Raw genomic sequence first — 16,563 nt, 5'->3', positions numbered from 1 at the left:
GTAAATTAGAGCAAATCCTGGCTGCTTGAGAATCTATGCTGAAGGCTGTACCGCTTCCCCCAAGCCCAGAAACAAGATATTAAAAAAGGAGATTTAAGGCCATCTTTGTCCCTATCATCCACAAGCTGTCACAACCTGCCACAAGATCCTCCCTGAGGACCTGAACCATGTCACAGGACCATGGCTACAAAGCTGAGCATCAGGATCCATGGGCAAAATAGGTCAGAGATTCATTACTGAGCTCTAGCATAAAAACCTCAGCTAATGAGTCTAATAGTGTGTGCGTGTGTGGGGGGGGGTCAGTCATTTAGGATGTTATTGGACTTTTTATGGATGCACTGTAGGTGCCAGGAAGGGAGATTTACAATGAAGAAATATTATTTAAAACAAATCTCTCATGTACACATATACAGCACAGAACATGATGCATACACAGAAAGGACAGACTGACACAACTGTACATGTCGGTGCTCACTGGCAGCTGTGAAATGGTTATTGCTTTCATCCATTTTAAGTCAAAGAGTCAGTTACAGGACTTTATATGTTCTTGATGGTTTCCAATTTTTGTTATTTTTTTGTAAGCCTAAAGCCCTTTGTTGAATGTGAATGTCAAATGGAAGAGCCGTGTCCCATGATCAGTCATTTGAAAAAGACCTTTCTAGTACCATGGAAGTATTTTTAGGCACTGTGATCCAGTTGTTTGGCGGGGAGGGGCGGAGGAGTTGTGTGTTTTCATCCATTTGTTCTGTAATGCTTGTTGATCAAAACACCAGTCAACATAATACTGCCTTCAAGAGCCTGTGCACATAACCTATCCCCTCCCCTGGAAATAAATGCACAGATAGGTAGCGCAGAAGGATGAATACTATGATCTACTTAATATGACCGCCAAAGTGCAGAGTTCAGCCTTGCATATTTTGACAGGTGCTCGCACTCCTTCACATATGAGGCTGGATGACAGCCACCCGACCCATTTGTAACATTGATGGCTACAAGGCATTAGGGTTAATTTACTACAGGGTACAAGCAGTAGTTGACATGCTGTAAATCCCTGCCCTCGTTTCTGTGTGCCTGCCTTTACTGTATGAGCAGGCCTAGCTAGGTACCTTTCCTCATGGGGTATTACTGTTCCCTGTAGACAAGGACCGCAGCAACTGGCCTTTCAAAGCCAGGCAGTTGTCACTGTGGACCTCCAGCAAAGATCACAGCTGGTTTAGAATTCAAAGTATGACACCCTTAACATTGTTCTGATGCAGGAGGCTGTAGCCCAGACACCCGCAAGAGTAGCTTGGTCACAAGTTATTCAGCTCCTCAGAAAAGAACAACCTTGCCTCTTGCACCAACCCTGGCAAACCATAAGCACCACAGAAACCATAGAAAACAGGAGAGTGAAGCCACGCTTGAGGAAGCTGATGCTAATGAGGAATGACTGCCCAGAAGAGCTGCAGAGTGTCTGATGTAGCAGTTCTTTTCTGCACTGCTAATCTGTTTACCCTGGGAGAGATAAGCAGAACGGTAATGACCTAGATTAATACAATAGCAAACAAGGCCTTGAACCATGGCCAGCCCTAGCCCTTACATGGGTTAAAAAAAAAGGGCTAGTATTTTCCCAACTGCTGCTTCCTGGCGATCAGTCAGATCTGAAAACATTCCACACCCAGGCCAAAGAGTCGGAGGAAACAGATGGCTCCACTGTCCACTTCACAGGACAGCACCATAGCAAAAAAAATCCCCCTGTAGATTTCTACAGGAGGGAAATCTGAGGTAAACCAAACGATGCGGATGGAAGGCAAAGCTCGGCTCCGGTGCTAGTTACAAAGTTAATATAATAATATTATACCATTTATACATAAATCAGTGCAGTGCGGCTGGCTACCATGGACAATGGATGGAGGCAGGTTATAAGCAATCAGCACAGCTTTCAGTGAAGCACCTGAATGGACCATCAGACCCCTGCTTCCACTCTAGGGCGCACACGGTCTGAACAGCAATGGGAGTGCCAGGTCTCTGCTGCACAAGGTGGCTGACTGCAGTCATGGACAGACAAGGCTCTTCCACTTCTTAGCGCCACAGAGCAGAGCCACATAATGCCTTGCCCCCACCCCCACAGGACCATGGAGGGACCCCTGAGGGAACAGCAGGGGCCTGGCTACCAGACCCACATACAGCATAAATTCAACCACACATACACAAGTGGTGCCCCAAGTTCCTCTCCACCTCTAGGAATAGCAGCCATGGCCCAGGAACCTAAGTGCAGTTGCATCCCCAATAGCCTATGTGCATTTCTATTTTTCTATTTGGCTTCACTGGAGAACCAAGATCTAGAGCTATGGGAGTTTTAATGCAAAATCATGGCAGTTCTGGACCTCCTGCATGGTTGCTTCCAGCAGCTGGATACTTGTTCCATTCTTAGCAGCTTGCATGTAGTTGTGATCATGGTGGTCCCTGAGCCCTCTTGACACAGGCACATTTCATATTCAACCTGAATGAAAGAGAAAACTGTGTGAAAAAAAAAAGAATGTGTGCGCAAATTTCTCAGCACAGGGCAGGGAGTTAGACAGCAAAGCATGCAGCATGGCTGGGAACTGAGGGTTTGAAATACACCAACGTTTCTTTTTTTTTAAAAAAATAGGGGATATTCCACTCTGTGGCTGGGTTGTGCCATATGACTGGACTCCTTAGCACTAGTAGCTAGCTCCTGTCCTAGCAGATTTTTACTGCTGGCAACACCTGGAGCAGTGCTTTTCAAGCTTTTCTGGGGGGTGCGTGCCCTGTATATTATACTGCCGTGTACCCCTAGTAGTCCAGGTTTTACATATTTAAAAAAATAACATTTTCTCACTGTCGCCTCTCCAGCAATCTGAGAGGCATTGTACAGCTGTTCGTCATTTGTATTTTTCTTCCTTTTCCTCCATTTGTATTTCCCATTTCCCATTCCTTCCCCTCATGTCCCCTCTTGAGATATGCTACATACCCCAGTGGTACACATACCCCAGGTCAAGAATACTGATTAAAGGAGCCAACAGGAACATATTCAAGAAGACCTAAGGGTCATGCCAAAAGGGTGCTGAGGCACGTAACTCCTGTTTTGCTGCCCAACCCACTACTGAAATAACTTATGGACTCAAGAGCCTATGGGCACACCTCCAATGCAAGTGAAGTTGTGACCAGAGCATGGTAATGTGTACCCACGCAAGCTTTAAGTACATTTATTTGGATCACACTTGCAGTGAAATTGCCATGACATGGATTTTAGCATGAGCTAGTGATGCCAGGAAATAGCCAGGGTTCCTGGCAGCCTTGCACACTGGTTGCTAGCCCACACCAGAGCCCGGATCACCGTATCTCCAATACTAATATTCCCCAAGATAGCAGGATGAACACTACCATGGTTATATCTGCCTCTGCTGCAGTTACACTTCCACTGCAGTACAGACATAGCCTAGACTGTGCATGGGACTATACCTCTTACGTGTCTTTCAAAAATAGGACCTAACTCAAGTGCTTTTGAAAATGTTACCCCACATCTGTTTCAAGGGAAATTTGGTGTAATGTGTACTTGTATTTAAAGGAGGTTAGAAAGGTTGGGGGCTGGGTGCAGTGGGAGTTAGTCAGTTCATTATATTGAAATCGGTTTCTCATAACTTGGGGAAATTTCATTGCTTATTAATTGCTTCTGTAATTGCTTCATCTCCTTTCTAGCAGCCTAACCTACTGCATGCCCATGCCTGGAGGCCCCAGGTCAGAGTTTGGTGTAACTCACGCAGTATCTGAAACTATAAATAAATGGTGACACTTAGGAGAGGCAGTGGACTTGGAAGGGAACAATGCCTTTTCATTTGAAAAGCTCTATATATTTCATTTAGCCAAGAAAAGGGGTTACCTGACAACTATATGTAAATACCAACCTGGGAAGAAGGTTGGTGACAGGAGAGGGCTCTGACCTGCCAGACAAAGATAAGGCAAGAGCCAGTGGCTGGAAGCTAAAGCCAGACAAATTCAGGCTAAACTAAAGCACAGATTATAGCCAGGGAGTCTCCAATGATGGCAGTCTAAAGACCAACCTGGATATCTGTCTAAAACTCAACCAGAAATCACGGCAGTTGTGAAATTTTGTGTGATAGGAAGCAGTTCAAATTACCTCGCTTCCTAAAGGCCTCAAAAATCTATGAATTCTTCTGAAAAAACCTGGAGGACCACATGGAAACAGACAAAATATTCTGCTTAAAAAATAGGACTCATGCTTCTAAATAGCAGTAGCTAAAGTATATGAACAGGCCAACACTAGGAGTTCCCAGATACTAGGTTTTGGATCTCATCAGCAATGGATGCCCAGCTGTGCTATCTGTACAGATCTAAGGGACTGCAAACAGATGTTGCATTTGTCCCAGGATAAGCCATTTTATGCCAAGACAAAATGTAATCATTCTGATGTCTGTGTCCATTGTCCCAACATAAATACTAAGAAAGGTTCACAGGATAAGAAATGACTAACAGTTTATCCTGGGATATCACAGAGTGCATGTGAACCATTGTCCTGGGATTGCAACATTGAATGAGTGGCAGAAAAGCTGCAGTGCATTCAGCCACTCACTAAACCCTCCTTAGAAGGGTTTGGACACTGTTGAACATGTGAATCCCTGGATACTTCTATTCCAAGACAAACACACACACAACTTGTCTAGGGACAAATGCTGTGGCTGTTCCTAGACTTAGAGACACTTGAAGACACACAAATGGAAAGCACTATGGGAAAGCAAAGTATTAATAATGCTGATTTGTGATCAAAATCACTGTAGTTCTACCTTGCTATAAATGCATAGGCCCACACTCACCTCTCCTAACTGCAGAAGCAGCAGCAGTGTCCACATTTCCAAGCCACTTTTCTTATGTTTTCAGAAAGCGAGTTGCCTCTGCTCTTGGCAAGCACACCACTTTCACAAATTGTGTTCAATAGATTATTTCTATCTGCTCGACTGAGAGTGCCTTCCATATCCAAAATGGTGGTCAGATGTTCTTTCCTTTCCAACAGAACAGGAAGTCAATCAGAAAAAAAAACTTCAGACAAATATGTTTACTTAATAAGACTTGTTTAGGCTGGGCCAGAACTGAGTTTGGACACTTCTAACTTTCCATTTCTAATAAACTTGTTTCTAATACAGTTGGCCACCCAACAAGGAGGAGGCCAAAGCTGTATTACCACATTCAGATCTAGCCTTACCAAAACTGGTTCCTGGCTCACTGCATGTGTTACCCAGCAATACATGAAAAGCTCCAGGACTCACAACTCCATCAAGAGCAAAGCTGATCTATTTGTTTAGCAGGCTCTTTTGGGGCTGATTCTACACATTGTGTTTCGAACATATTCTTGGCAGACTAGTGTGGGGGCAGACTATTTGCCAACTGACAAACTGGCTTTTTCCTCTCTGCTCATCTGAGTGGGACCATTACCTATCACTTGACTTAATGATATCAGAATATCAGATGTGATGTAAGCAAATACAATGCTGTTGAAGTCAATGACGATGCATCCACCTGCACCAACTGTCCAAGCATGGCCCTAGGAGACTAAATGCAGAATGGATTTTTTCTTTCTGTGTGCATGCAATTCAACTTGGAAAAATGAATTGGCCAAAATAGGAGATCAGTAACATGATGGGTGGGGTCAGGGGAATTATTTTGACCAATACAGATTAGCAACAATCTCATTTTATTAAACCAAAGTCAAGTTTAGGTTAGATTAGATATAAGGAAAAACTTTCTCACAAGGAGGGTAGTAAAGCACTGGAACGGGTTACCTAGAGAGGTTGTCCTTGGAAGCTTTTAAGACCTGGCTAGACAAAGCTTTGGCTGGGATGATATAATTAGGGATGTTTCTGCTTTGAGCAGGGGGTTGGACTACATGACCTTCTGAGGTCCCTTCCAACACTCATTTTCTATGATTCTTTCATTATATTCTCCTCTAGGCTTCCTGTGCAAAATGGAAACATGGGCACATTGCTGACTACCTCCTGGAAAGTATTTACTTAATGATACACAAGAGAACTGCAGAAAAAGTATATTCAAGATACAAAGCCACATATCTAAATGTTAAGAAAAGCCTGAACTTGTGATGTATGTGCAGCCTGACTGGCTGTCCTATATGTGTGCATTATGACACAATCTTTATATGATTAGACAACATTCAATTTTTTCACATATGATCCCTGTCCCATTCTTTGCATAGGATGGGAAATTCCAACTCCAGAGGTCACAATATCTTGCTGAAAGCAAGGGATAAACATAGGAAGTGTCAGGCATCTTCAGCCACAGGCATTGCTACTAGGGCTGTGTGAAACAGGCCCTGTTCAATTGGGATTCGGATTTGGCCTGAATAGGGGACAGTGATTCGATCCGTTGATTCAGATCGCTGTCCCTGATTTGATTCGGCCAAATCCAGATCTGAAGATTCAATGCTGATTCAGTGAATCAGCAATTCAGACACAGGCACAGCTTTAAAAGTTTTTTCCATGTACCTCGAGGTAGCAGCACGGCTCGTGATTGCTGTGGTGCTGGGGAGCCCCCCGCGCTTCTGTGGGACACTACATCTGCCTCAGCACCGCAGCATTCAGAGCCCCTGCTACCTAGAGGTATGTAGAAAAAACAGTTAAAGCTGTGTCTACATCTGAATCACCAAATCTGTCCAAATCTCTCCAACTCGATTTGATGAGATTAAAGGGTCCTCTGATTCGATTTGGATTCAGAGATTCTGCCACCGAATTGGGCTGAATCTCCGCTGAATTGAATCAGGGACTGAAGCTTCGCATAGCCCTAATTGCTACCAGCTTTGTCTCTCAAGCTACAGCCAATATGGCTGTTTACAGGGTGGAATGGAAAGGATAACTAATGTTGCTGCAGGGATTGTTCTAAATGATCGGCAGAATTGACTGAATCACTAGAATGCCTTACCTTAAATGTGGAATCTTTTCGAGTAAGGGTATAAGCTTTATTAAGTGTATTTTCTTTCCTTCTAAGTCAGTATCTTCATTAAGTTCTAGAATCACTTTTATAGGATTATTTCCTGAAGATGCTTCAGGACCCTGAGGATAAAAAAAAAGATGTAGACAATGAGTGTGGCAAGGGAAGTAGGGAATGTGGCTTCAGAATCAATGTTGGGACTGACTTAGTAGCCAGAAGGAGCTATGAAAAGTGTGTGTGTGTGCGCGTGCGCGTGCGTGCATGCACACACGTGTCTTTCCTAGGGCTGTACGAAATTTCACCGGGTGTTTTGCTTCAAAGCTGTTTGGACACATTTCGAGCTTGAAACAGCAAAATTAAAATGAAACAAAAGGCTTTGAAACAGCTTCAAAACAAAATGAGGGCACTCAAAACAGTTCAAAAGTTTTGAAACATTTCAAATTTTGAAGCTGGGTTTACTTGGCTTCAGCGCCAGTCCCAGGCGGCAGCAGCAGCCTTCTGTCATTTGGTGTGCAAATCCGGGGGCTCGCACCCCCAAGAGGGCTGCTGGGCTGCGCCAGACTCCTCCCAGGGGTGCGAGCCCCTGGATCTGCACGCTGGATGACAGGAGGCTGCTGCTGGCACCTGAGACTGGCAGCAGCAGCAATCTTCCATGGCATTGGGCGTGGGCTGTGCCCAGCGCCAGTCCCAGGCGGCAATGGCAGCCTCCTCTCATCCAGTGCACAGATCTGGGGGCTCTCACTCCCAGAAGGAGTCCAGCACAGCCCCGCAGCCCTCCCCGGGTGCAGGCCCCCGGATCTGCACGCCAGATGACAGGAAGCTGCTGCTGCCGGCAAGTGTCAGGAGTTTTGCTTTGAACAGTTTGAGGTGCAGTTTCCTAGAAACCTCTGCACCTATCTCCTTGAAACTCAGCAGGCTTCATGCCCTCAGAAGGGGCTACCATTCCCACAATTTTTATATGAATTGGGCAAGAAATGACAAAGTGTTAGGCATTTTTATAATTCCCCATTATAGCCTATGGGTGAAACAGCGAAACAGGTTCGCCGAAATGAAACAGAACAGTGCTTCGAAATGAAATGAAACAATGAAACTAAACCCTGGCCTTTGAAACAGCGAAATGGAAGTTGAAACAAAATGCTGCTGTTTCACACAGCCCTAGTGTTTCCCCCTGAAGATACCAATAAAGTGGCATTAAATCATGAGGATTGGAGCAGTGCTGTAGCCATGTTACTTCAGGAAATGTTGCAAGGCAGGGTGAGGTGGGGGGAGAGGGTTGTAATATCTTTCACTGGACCAACTATATAGTTGGGAGACAAATTTGATAAGCTTCTGGGCACACTGCACTTCCTCAGGTCTAAGCTCAGGTACACCTGAAAGCTTGTCAAACTTCTCTCCCAAATATATAGTTGGTCCAATAAAAAAATACCCTATGGTCAGACTGGTATGGACTGTGGGGTTTTTCCCTTCCTCTGTGGTGGGGGGCATAGATCTCTTCCTGGGATCTCTCAAGCATATATTAATAACCTTTACAGAAGCAAGGTGTTGGCCTTTGTGGTACCCCTGCTTTACCTGTAGCAGATTAACATGTTATGTCTTGTGTTGTGTCAGGGTTGACTGTGTAGTTTTGCTAAGAGGTTAGACAATGGATTTGTATAGGATTGTTTGGATAAGGATCACCCTGCCTCAGACAAGAGGTTGGATTAGATGACCTCTTAAGGTCCCTTCCAACCCTACTTCTCTATGAGTCTCCGAAAACCCCTTCCCCCTCATGCATTTCCTGGGCAATCACACTACAACAGCCTAGAAGGTATCACAATGCACCATTTGGAGGATATCACAGTGCACCGTTTACAATGGAGAGTCCACAACATGAAGAGAAAAGAAACCAGACTACACAGTGACATCTACTTCCTAAGTTTCTGCAAGAAACATATCATCATCCCTGAAGGACTGACTATTTACAACCCTCTGACTAATGCACACAACTCTAAATGGGAAGCACAATTATGCAGGAGGACTCCGAAAAACTGAGAAACCATTTATTTTACCTAACCCACTCGAAAAGAAATCAGCTTAAACAGGACATACCTATTTACTCCACTAAACTAAGAAATATAAATCCAGAGACATACTTTGTCATTGGACACAGACCTTCTACCAAAAAATCCTAATAACTGCAATCCAACACAAGAAGAAAAAGTGGGATCAATTATCACAACCCCAGACTTGAGTAGGAGCAGTTTGTGGCCAAAAGTTGGTCAAACTTCTGACCCAATAATATACATTATTTACTCACATACCATGTATTCCTAAATAATACACACACCTTGCTTTGGTAAGGAAGAATGAAGGGGGAAAAAATGTGTCCAGAATCTTAACTGTCACAGCATGGGCTCAGCATGGCTGAATGTCAGCCCAGGGCAGGAAGGGTAGAGCTCAGCATCTCTCAGTCTCTAGGGGCAGCTACATTTCTACTGCTCAGCGGCTGTAACAGCATTAGATCAAACTGTGACCCTGCGACTCCTTCCTGGCCTGGGAGAAGCACAGGCTCATGGCAGCCACTAAATAAAGCTGTTATACAGCAACCATAGCATGCTTCAGTTCTGGTGTTTCTCTGCTTAAGACACATGCCCCAATTTTGGAAGGCTGATTTTTTGGGGGAAAATGTAGGTCAGCACTGGTGAGGTCACACCTGGAGTACTGTGTCCAGTTTTGGGCCCCTACTACAGAAGGATGTGAACACATTAGAGAGTCCAGTGGAGGGCAACAAAAATGGTTAGTGGGCTGGGGGACATGACTTATGAGGAGAGGCTGAGGGAACTGGGCTTAATTTCATCTAGAGAAGAAGAGACTGAGAGGGGACTTAATAGCAGCCTTCAACTATCTGAAGGGGGGTTCCAAAGAGGACGGAGCTGGACTGTTCTCAGTGGAGGCAGATGACAGAACAAAGAGCGACGGTCTCAAGTTGCAGCAAGGAAAGTTTAAGTGAGAAAATATTTCCTAACATCTAACTACACGGGGAGTAAAACACTGGAACAAGCTACCCGGAGAAGCTGTGGAATCTCCATCCTTGGAAGTCTGCAAGACCTGCCTAGACAAAGCTTTGGCTGGATGATCTAGTTGGGGATGGTCCCATTTTGAGCAGGGGGCTGGACAAGATGTGACCTCCTGAGGTCCCTTCCAACCCTAATTTTCTGTGATTCTAAAAGTCTAAATAAGGTAGTTGGTCCAATAGAAAATATCCCTTCATTCTCCCCTTGCCTCTCATGTCTAATCATGTGAAGCTAATAGCAACTCCCACTGACCAATACCTGCAAGTACAATACTGCTGACAAGCCCCCAGAAAGAAAAAGGCTACAGGGGGCGCATCTACACGAGATGGTACTATGCAGTAGCTCATTGCTACTGCGCAGTAGCACTGCTGGGTACTAAGCATGCAGCAACAGTACTGCACAGTAGTAGGAGCTACTTCGCAGTAGCTCATTGCTACTGTGCAGTAGTGTTGGGAAAAAATATGTGGCGACAGTACTACACAGTAATAACTGTGCAGTCCACCACTCACATAGATGCAGCCAGGAGGAAGGTAAAATTGAAACAAAAAGACAAGGGAAATAAGAGTTTTATCCTATAAAAATCTGAGTCCTTGTGTGCATAGTCAGCTCCCAGGGAATGCTTGCACTCTGCCAGACTGCATCCTATACAATGAGGCAAAGACACTCATTACACTGATGATATTTGATAAGTGAGGGTTGGAAAGTGCTAACCAGAGGGAGCTTCAACTCTTACTCACATTTTCAGTGGGAAGGTAATGAAAGCAAATGGCTTCTCTGAATTATTTATGCCATAATATGAGCATAGTTCTGTGACAAAGCAAACCAACAGACTATGCTGCTGGAATGAGGTCAGGGCCAGATCCAATTCCCCTGATAGTCATGGGGCATCTGGAAAGGTGCTGGCTCCTCTCTGCACTGAACATCAATTTAAAAAAAAAAAATATTTCAAAACAGCCTTTTCTCTCCCCCTCCTCCACCCCTCTCTTTTCCCCTGCATTGCAGAAATACACAGCAGGTGCTGCTCTACATAGCAAGAGCACTGTACTCCTGGCAAGACAATGCTCCTTAGCATGCTGAAACCTTACAGTATTTCCAGTTTGTCAAGCTCACTGCTAGTATATGTTGTTTGGTAGAGAATGTCAAAAGTTTGCCTAGCACAGGACAAAAAGGGCAGAAGGCAAGACCCACCATCTTAATATACCATCTAAACAGACAAAGAGTAATCGAGTGAACAGTGATACTTGGCACAGGTGTCCTTTTGACAATGGATGAATGTATTATTTGGCAAATGCTGCTTTGAAGGAAGTGCTATTTCAAAACATATCCTGAAAAAGTCTTTGGACCCAGGGCAGAGCTGATCACAGAGCAGGTGCAATCTGGGTAAAAACAGCATGCATAAATTAACTAAGTGTGCAAGTGAGCATTTATTTTGCATGCACAGCTGTAAGCCTAATATGACTGAAAATCAGATCTCTTTTTTAAGCTTATGTATTTCCTCTGCCAGGGTTTCAAAGCTCACATCTCAAGCAAGAAAGAGAGAAAAAAGGAGGCAGGGGGAGTAGAATTTTACTAACTGGGCATGTCTATACAAGACATTTACTGCGCAGTAGACTAATTAGCTCCACAGTAAACATCTTGGCATCTACAAAAGCAGGGCTATTAGGCTGGAGTAAACTAAACTCCAAAACAGGGTAGTACTTGTAAGAACAAGTACTATCCTGCTGCAGAGAAAAATAACTTCACACGTGTAGAGGCTGATGGGGCTGGCTGGGGCACAAGGGTGCTTCAGAGCAGGGGCACGCTGGAGCACCCTCATGCCCCAGTCAACCCCTCTGCAGCACATTGAGCTGGGTCAGAGCTCCCTGGGTCCCCTGCCAGCTGGGGCTGCTTCACCCTGGTTCAACATGCTGCAGTCCTGGGCGCATGTGTAATCATGGTGCCTAGGAGCAATAAACTCTGGCGTGATAAGCGTGTATAGATGTGCACACTGTATGTAGATTTGTTCTTAGACATGCACACTGGTTTTCTCTCTGTGGAATTAAACAATCATAAAACTATAGGGATGGAAGGGACACCAGGAAGTTATCTAGTCTAACTCCTTGCTGAAGCCAAGATCATCCCTGACCAAACCATCCTGGACAAGTATTTTTCTAACCCTCACTTAAAAGCTTCCATGGATGGAAACTCCACTACCTCTCTAAATAATCTATTCCAGTGAATCACCACCATCACAGCTAACAAGTTCTTCCTAATATCCAACCTAAATCTCCCTTCTCACGATTAGCCCATTATTCCTTGTCCCATCATCTCTGTTATAAAAACCCCCTTCTGTATGTATTAGATGTATTGTCTCATGTACAGTCATAGCTCTGCTTCCACATTTTGTACAACACTGAGTTCAGCATTAAATAGTTATATGTTATAATAGCAAATCTTTCCTTCTGAGTAATCCCCTGACATTTCTCAAGATTTGGACATCTGCATACCTGTCCACTTGACACAGCTAGGTCTGAAGCTAAAAGTGTTGACAGCTTTCAGCTTGCTATCCTGAGACTAAAAGGATAATTGCAATAAGTCTGTGAACTCTCCCCAGGGAACCTCAAGCCAGATCTATACCATCTCCCTGCTTAGCCTGGGCCACCGTGGAACAAACAAACCCTATCTACTCCCTCGCACACTGCCCACAACCAAGACCAGAAATTAGGCAGGCCAGACAGCTCAGAAGGATCCCAAGCATGTGCTCAGTTGTTGGCTGGCTGACAACCAGCTGACAGCAACTCCCAATGGCAGGTTGAAAACATGATCACCAACTCCAAGGGAACACAAATTACAGATCAGGTCTAAAAATCATGTGCTCAGCTTAAAATTGATAAGATTTTTATAGATAACAGGTCTTGGGGCTTTCCATTGGCCACTTGGTTTCTGAGCCCTTAGGACTCATATGCCACCATTTCTGTGGAATGATGAGGGCCAGAAACTTACTTTTTCTTAATGAAACCTGAGAGACTCACATTATCACATGTCTCCAGGACGTGGGGCTTTAAGAAAAATTCCACACATTGAGATTGCATTGAAAATCTCTCAAGTGTTGGCAGTATTGAGGCAAATCTCCTACTGCACTCTGTTCATGTATTTCCTTCTCCTCTCACCCAGGGCCCCAACCCTCCTTTTAAAATCCTTCTGTCATGGATCCACCTGGTCTCTCATTTTTTTGGTCTGCTCATCGGTGACTTCATTGGGAAAATATACCAGGTACCCCAAAATTATCAGATTGTATAATAATACAATCAGCAGACACCTCAGCTATGCACTTCAGCCAGCACCCTAAGTGTGCGCAGCAAATGTTTATGATCAATCCTGGTGCCTGTGCGATAAGTCAAAATGTATACTAGACATGCTGTACCCATGGGTGAAATGCAGCGACTTTGGTAGGGGAACACAAACATATACAGAACATCCTGTTAGAAAAGGAAAGGAATTGAACTATGCCACAGCAGGCATATGAGCAGAATGTGATTACCCAAGTTAAGATTTGGCCATGTCATTGGAGTTAATAGCAAAAACTGCCGGATGATCTTTGCTGACTACAAGCAAGCAGTAACATACTGCATGGTATTTGAGTCTAATGGTAGGATGGCTGCAACAAATTTTTCCATTTGCATTTTCTTGCTACTATCTAATCAATAAAATCTATGTCAGTACCATCCATAATCTTGTTCACTGAAAATAAATGAGAGGGGAATATGAATCCATGTAGGGAATGTTTTCTAAGTGATTTCAACCTGCTAGCACTCCTTTTTATGCAAGTCCATGAATACAAACAAAACGACTTGGGCACTATCGACCCACATGGGCATAAACTGCATTGGGCAGAACTTTCTCTAAGATTTTGCATATAAATACAGGCTTTCAGGTGTGCAAAAGCACTTCACTGGCAAAAAATGCAGGGCCATGTTTAGAAGCTGCTTCTGAAAGTCTGGCCCACAATTTTCTTCCAAGTGTGGTAGGCTCCCCGCTTTTGCCCGGCAAGCCTGGCTTGGAGAAGGACACTTCGGATTGGTGGAACATTTCTACCAATCAGGTAACAGCTGGGAGGGGCTTGCCCTGCCCCTGGTTGGAGTGGGGTGGTGGGTAGCGAGGAGCCCTCGGACCTAACTGAAGACTGCGCTTTGCAAGTCTGGCCGACTTCAGGGGCAGGGCAGATAAAAGCCCAGCATGCTCAGCGCACTGGGCAGAGACAGCGAGGGACACCAGAGAGGGAAGAGCCTCCATGGGATCCCTTCTATGCCGCAGCAGTGCGCAGGCTGGTGCACAGGGCTTAGGATCTGGGAGCCACACCAAGGCAGCGCAAGCCTGCGTCCTCAGCAGAGGGCCGGATGGAGCGGTGTGCAGACTGGCACATGGAGAACCTGTCCTGGGAGCAGCTTGAGGCTGCTCAAGTTAGCCCCGGCACACGCCAAATAACCGGAGCCCCACAGTGTAGCCCGGCAAAGAACTAAAAGAGCCCCAGAGCCTAGAGCAGGGGGAAAGGGGAGGCCTAGGCATAAGGCTAGGTAAACCCAGCCAGCAGCAGCTAGATTCTCCCCCCACAAGAGCTGGAAGGACCCTCGGTGCCCAAAGCGGGGCACAGGACCAGGAGGGGAGGGGTCGGAGTGACGCAGACAATGCTGGTGGGGCCTTTGATCAAACGAAGGGCACTGAGGCCCGGTCGACAGCTCCTCGAAGAAAACTGAAAGGTGCTGGCAGAGTCGAGTCCCGCAAGGGAAGCATTCCTGAAATAAGGCAAACCCCTTCCCCCACACCAGAAGAAAGCCCCGGGTGGAAGTTTCCCTCCCAGGTAGACCCATAGAAGGGGAAGCACCCCTTGCTAACTGGGACCCAGGGGTAAACACACCTTATACTGTGTAAAACTGCACCTCATATTTTGTATAATTGTTATAAAAATTATGAATTTGTTATATAAAATGTTATGGAATTGGGTTAGTTTGGTGTAATGGGTTTTTGGCTTATGTAAATATTTATCTGTATATCTTTAGTGTTGTTAAGAGATATTGCTAAGAATATTTTTGGCAAGGTTTTTTTTTGTTATCTATTAAAACATTTACCTATATATATATTGAATAAGAAATAATATGTATATTATAATTCAATAAACTGTAAACAGTTAAGAGCCTTGGTGTGGAGTTGACTCTATAGAGAAAAGAGGGACCCATGCTCAAATCACCGGTGTCCCTCTCACAGCACTGTCGCCTGCCTCATCTATCCCTTCCAATTGAGGACGGGCACACCCTTGGGTGTTCCTGGGTCACACAAGGAAAGGAAAGCCTTTCCACAAAGGCTTCACTGCTCTTTTAACATATTAAGAAAATATTCTCTAACCAAACACAGTGCTGGAACAGTGTAGAAAACCCTTCCATATGCACCAAAAAATAATTAAATAATGTGAATTCTCACAAGGACAGAAACCATCAAATCATAGGGCTGGAAGGGACCCCAAAGGATCATTGGGTCCAGCCCCCTGCATGAGCAGGAAAGACATCTGGGGTCAGATGGCCCCAGCCAGGTGACCATCCAGTCTTCTCTTGAAGACTTCTATGCCATCCTCAACCAGAGGAGACAGCTCATATTCACATAGCAGAACCGTCTATACTTAAAGTAAGCACAATGCTTTGTAACTGAATCAAAGACTTACTAAGCATTTGACAAAGAGGTCTTGCAGGGTTTCATAGTCTTGTTTAATTCTGTGGACAATTGGCCTCTGCTGTGAAGGACATGACTTCCTGGAGCCTGTCAGGAGAGCCTGTATGTACTCCATGGCGATCCTGTGGTGGACAGCCCTGATAAGCATCTGTTCCAGAACAGGGGAACAACAGTTAATGTCTTAGCACTGAAGGGAGCTGGACTATAGCTAGAAAGTCAGTGGCCACTCGGAGGGGGTAGGAAGTCAGCCGCAGGCTGCAGTCTTCTCTCCTCTAAAGCATGAAGGTACCCTTCACCCCAGAATTGTGCCTGGCCCCAGGGCAGAGGAGCACCATGGCTTCTAGTGCTCTCTCTTCACTTTGTGTACTCATGCCAGGGCAGCCACCATCTCCTGGGCCACTGCCACAATGAAGCATGTAGAGGGAGTGACCAAGACTGGGCCCTCAGAGTCAGTAGGGAGAGTTCATTGGATCAAAATCTCAGTGTAATCCAAATGAGTTTCAGGCTGCAGTCCAAGGGTACAGGAAATCCTCAGCTTGATACTGAACAATGCAACAGACTGTTCTGGCTCAGTCCTCTATCTCTGTGTTGCTATTTGATGTGGCATTAATGTGACCCGTGTCTGGTGACAGGCTCTGAACAGCCAAGAGAACGCAGGACTTCTACATCCCATTGCATTTTCCAGCCTTACAAATGCTAATTGAAACGATTCCACATGGAAGGTGCCCTCTTTACAGACTAGCAGTGGAAGGCCCTTTTTTATTAGGGCTGCGCGAAGCATTGGGTGGTGATTCAATTCAGAGGAGTCTCAGCCTGATTCAGTGGCCAAATCTCCAAATCCGAATCGAATCAG

General features: G+C 45.1%; 1 protein-coding gene across 1 annotated transcript in view; it reads right to left on the bottom strand.

Moving 5' to 3' along the window:
- Positions 1-216: 216 nt before the first annotated feature.
- The window catches only part of LOC109298428, a 49,908-nt gene continuing 33,561 nt past the window's right edge, over positions 217-16,563 (bottom strand). The window contains exons 9-12 of the mRNA XM_019518521.1: positions 15,703-15,858; positions 6,949-7,079; positions 4,836-5,021; positions 217-2,482 (exon numbers count right to left, since the gene is read on the bottom strand). Coding sequence (XP_019374066.1) covers positions 4,841-5,021; positions 6,949-7,079; positions 15,703-15,858 — 468 coding nt within the window. The 3' untranslated portion in view covers positions 217-2,482; positions 4,836-4,840. The remainder of the gene's footprint in view (positions 2,483-4,835; positions 5,022-6,948; positions 7,080-15,702; positions 15,859-16,563) is intronic.

Source organism: Gavialis gangeticus, unplaced genomic scaffold (genome assembly GCF_001723915.1).
Source record: "Gavialis gangeticus isolate Ggan-Ray unplaced genomic scaffold, GavGan_comp1, whole genome shotgun sequence".
NCBI classification, from domain to species: domain Eukaryota; kingdom Metazoa; phylum Chordata; order Crocodylia; family Gavialidae; genus Gavialis; species Gavialis gangeticus.
Note: the sequence above shows the minus strand (reverse complement) of the source record. Positions and strands in the feature narration are given on the sequence as shown.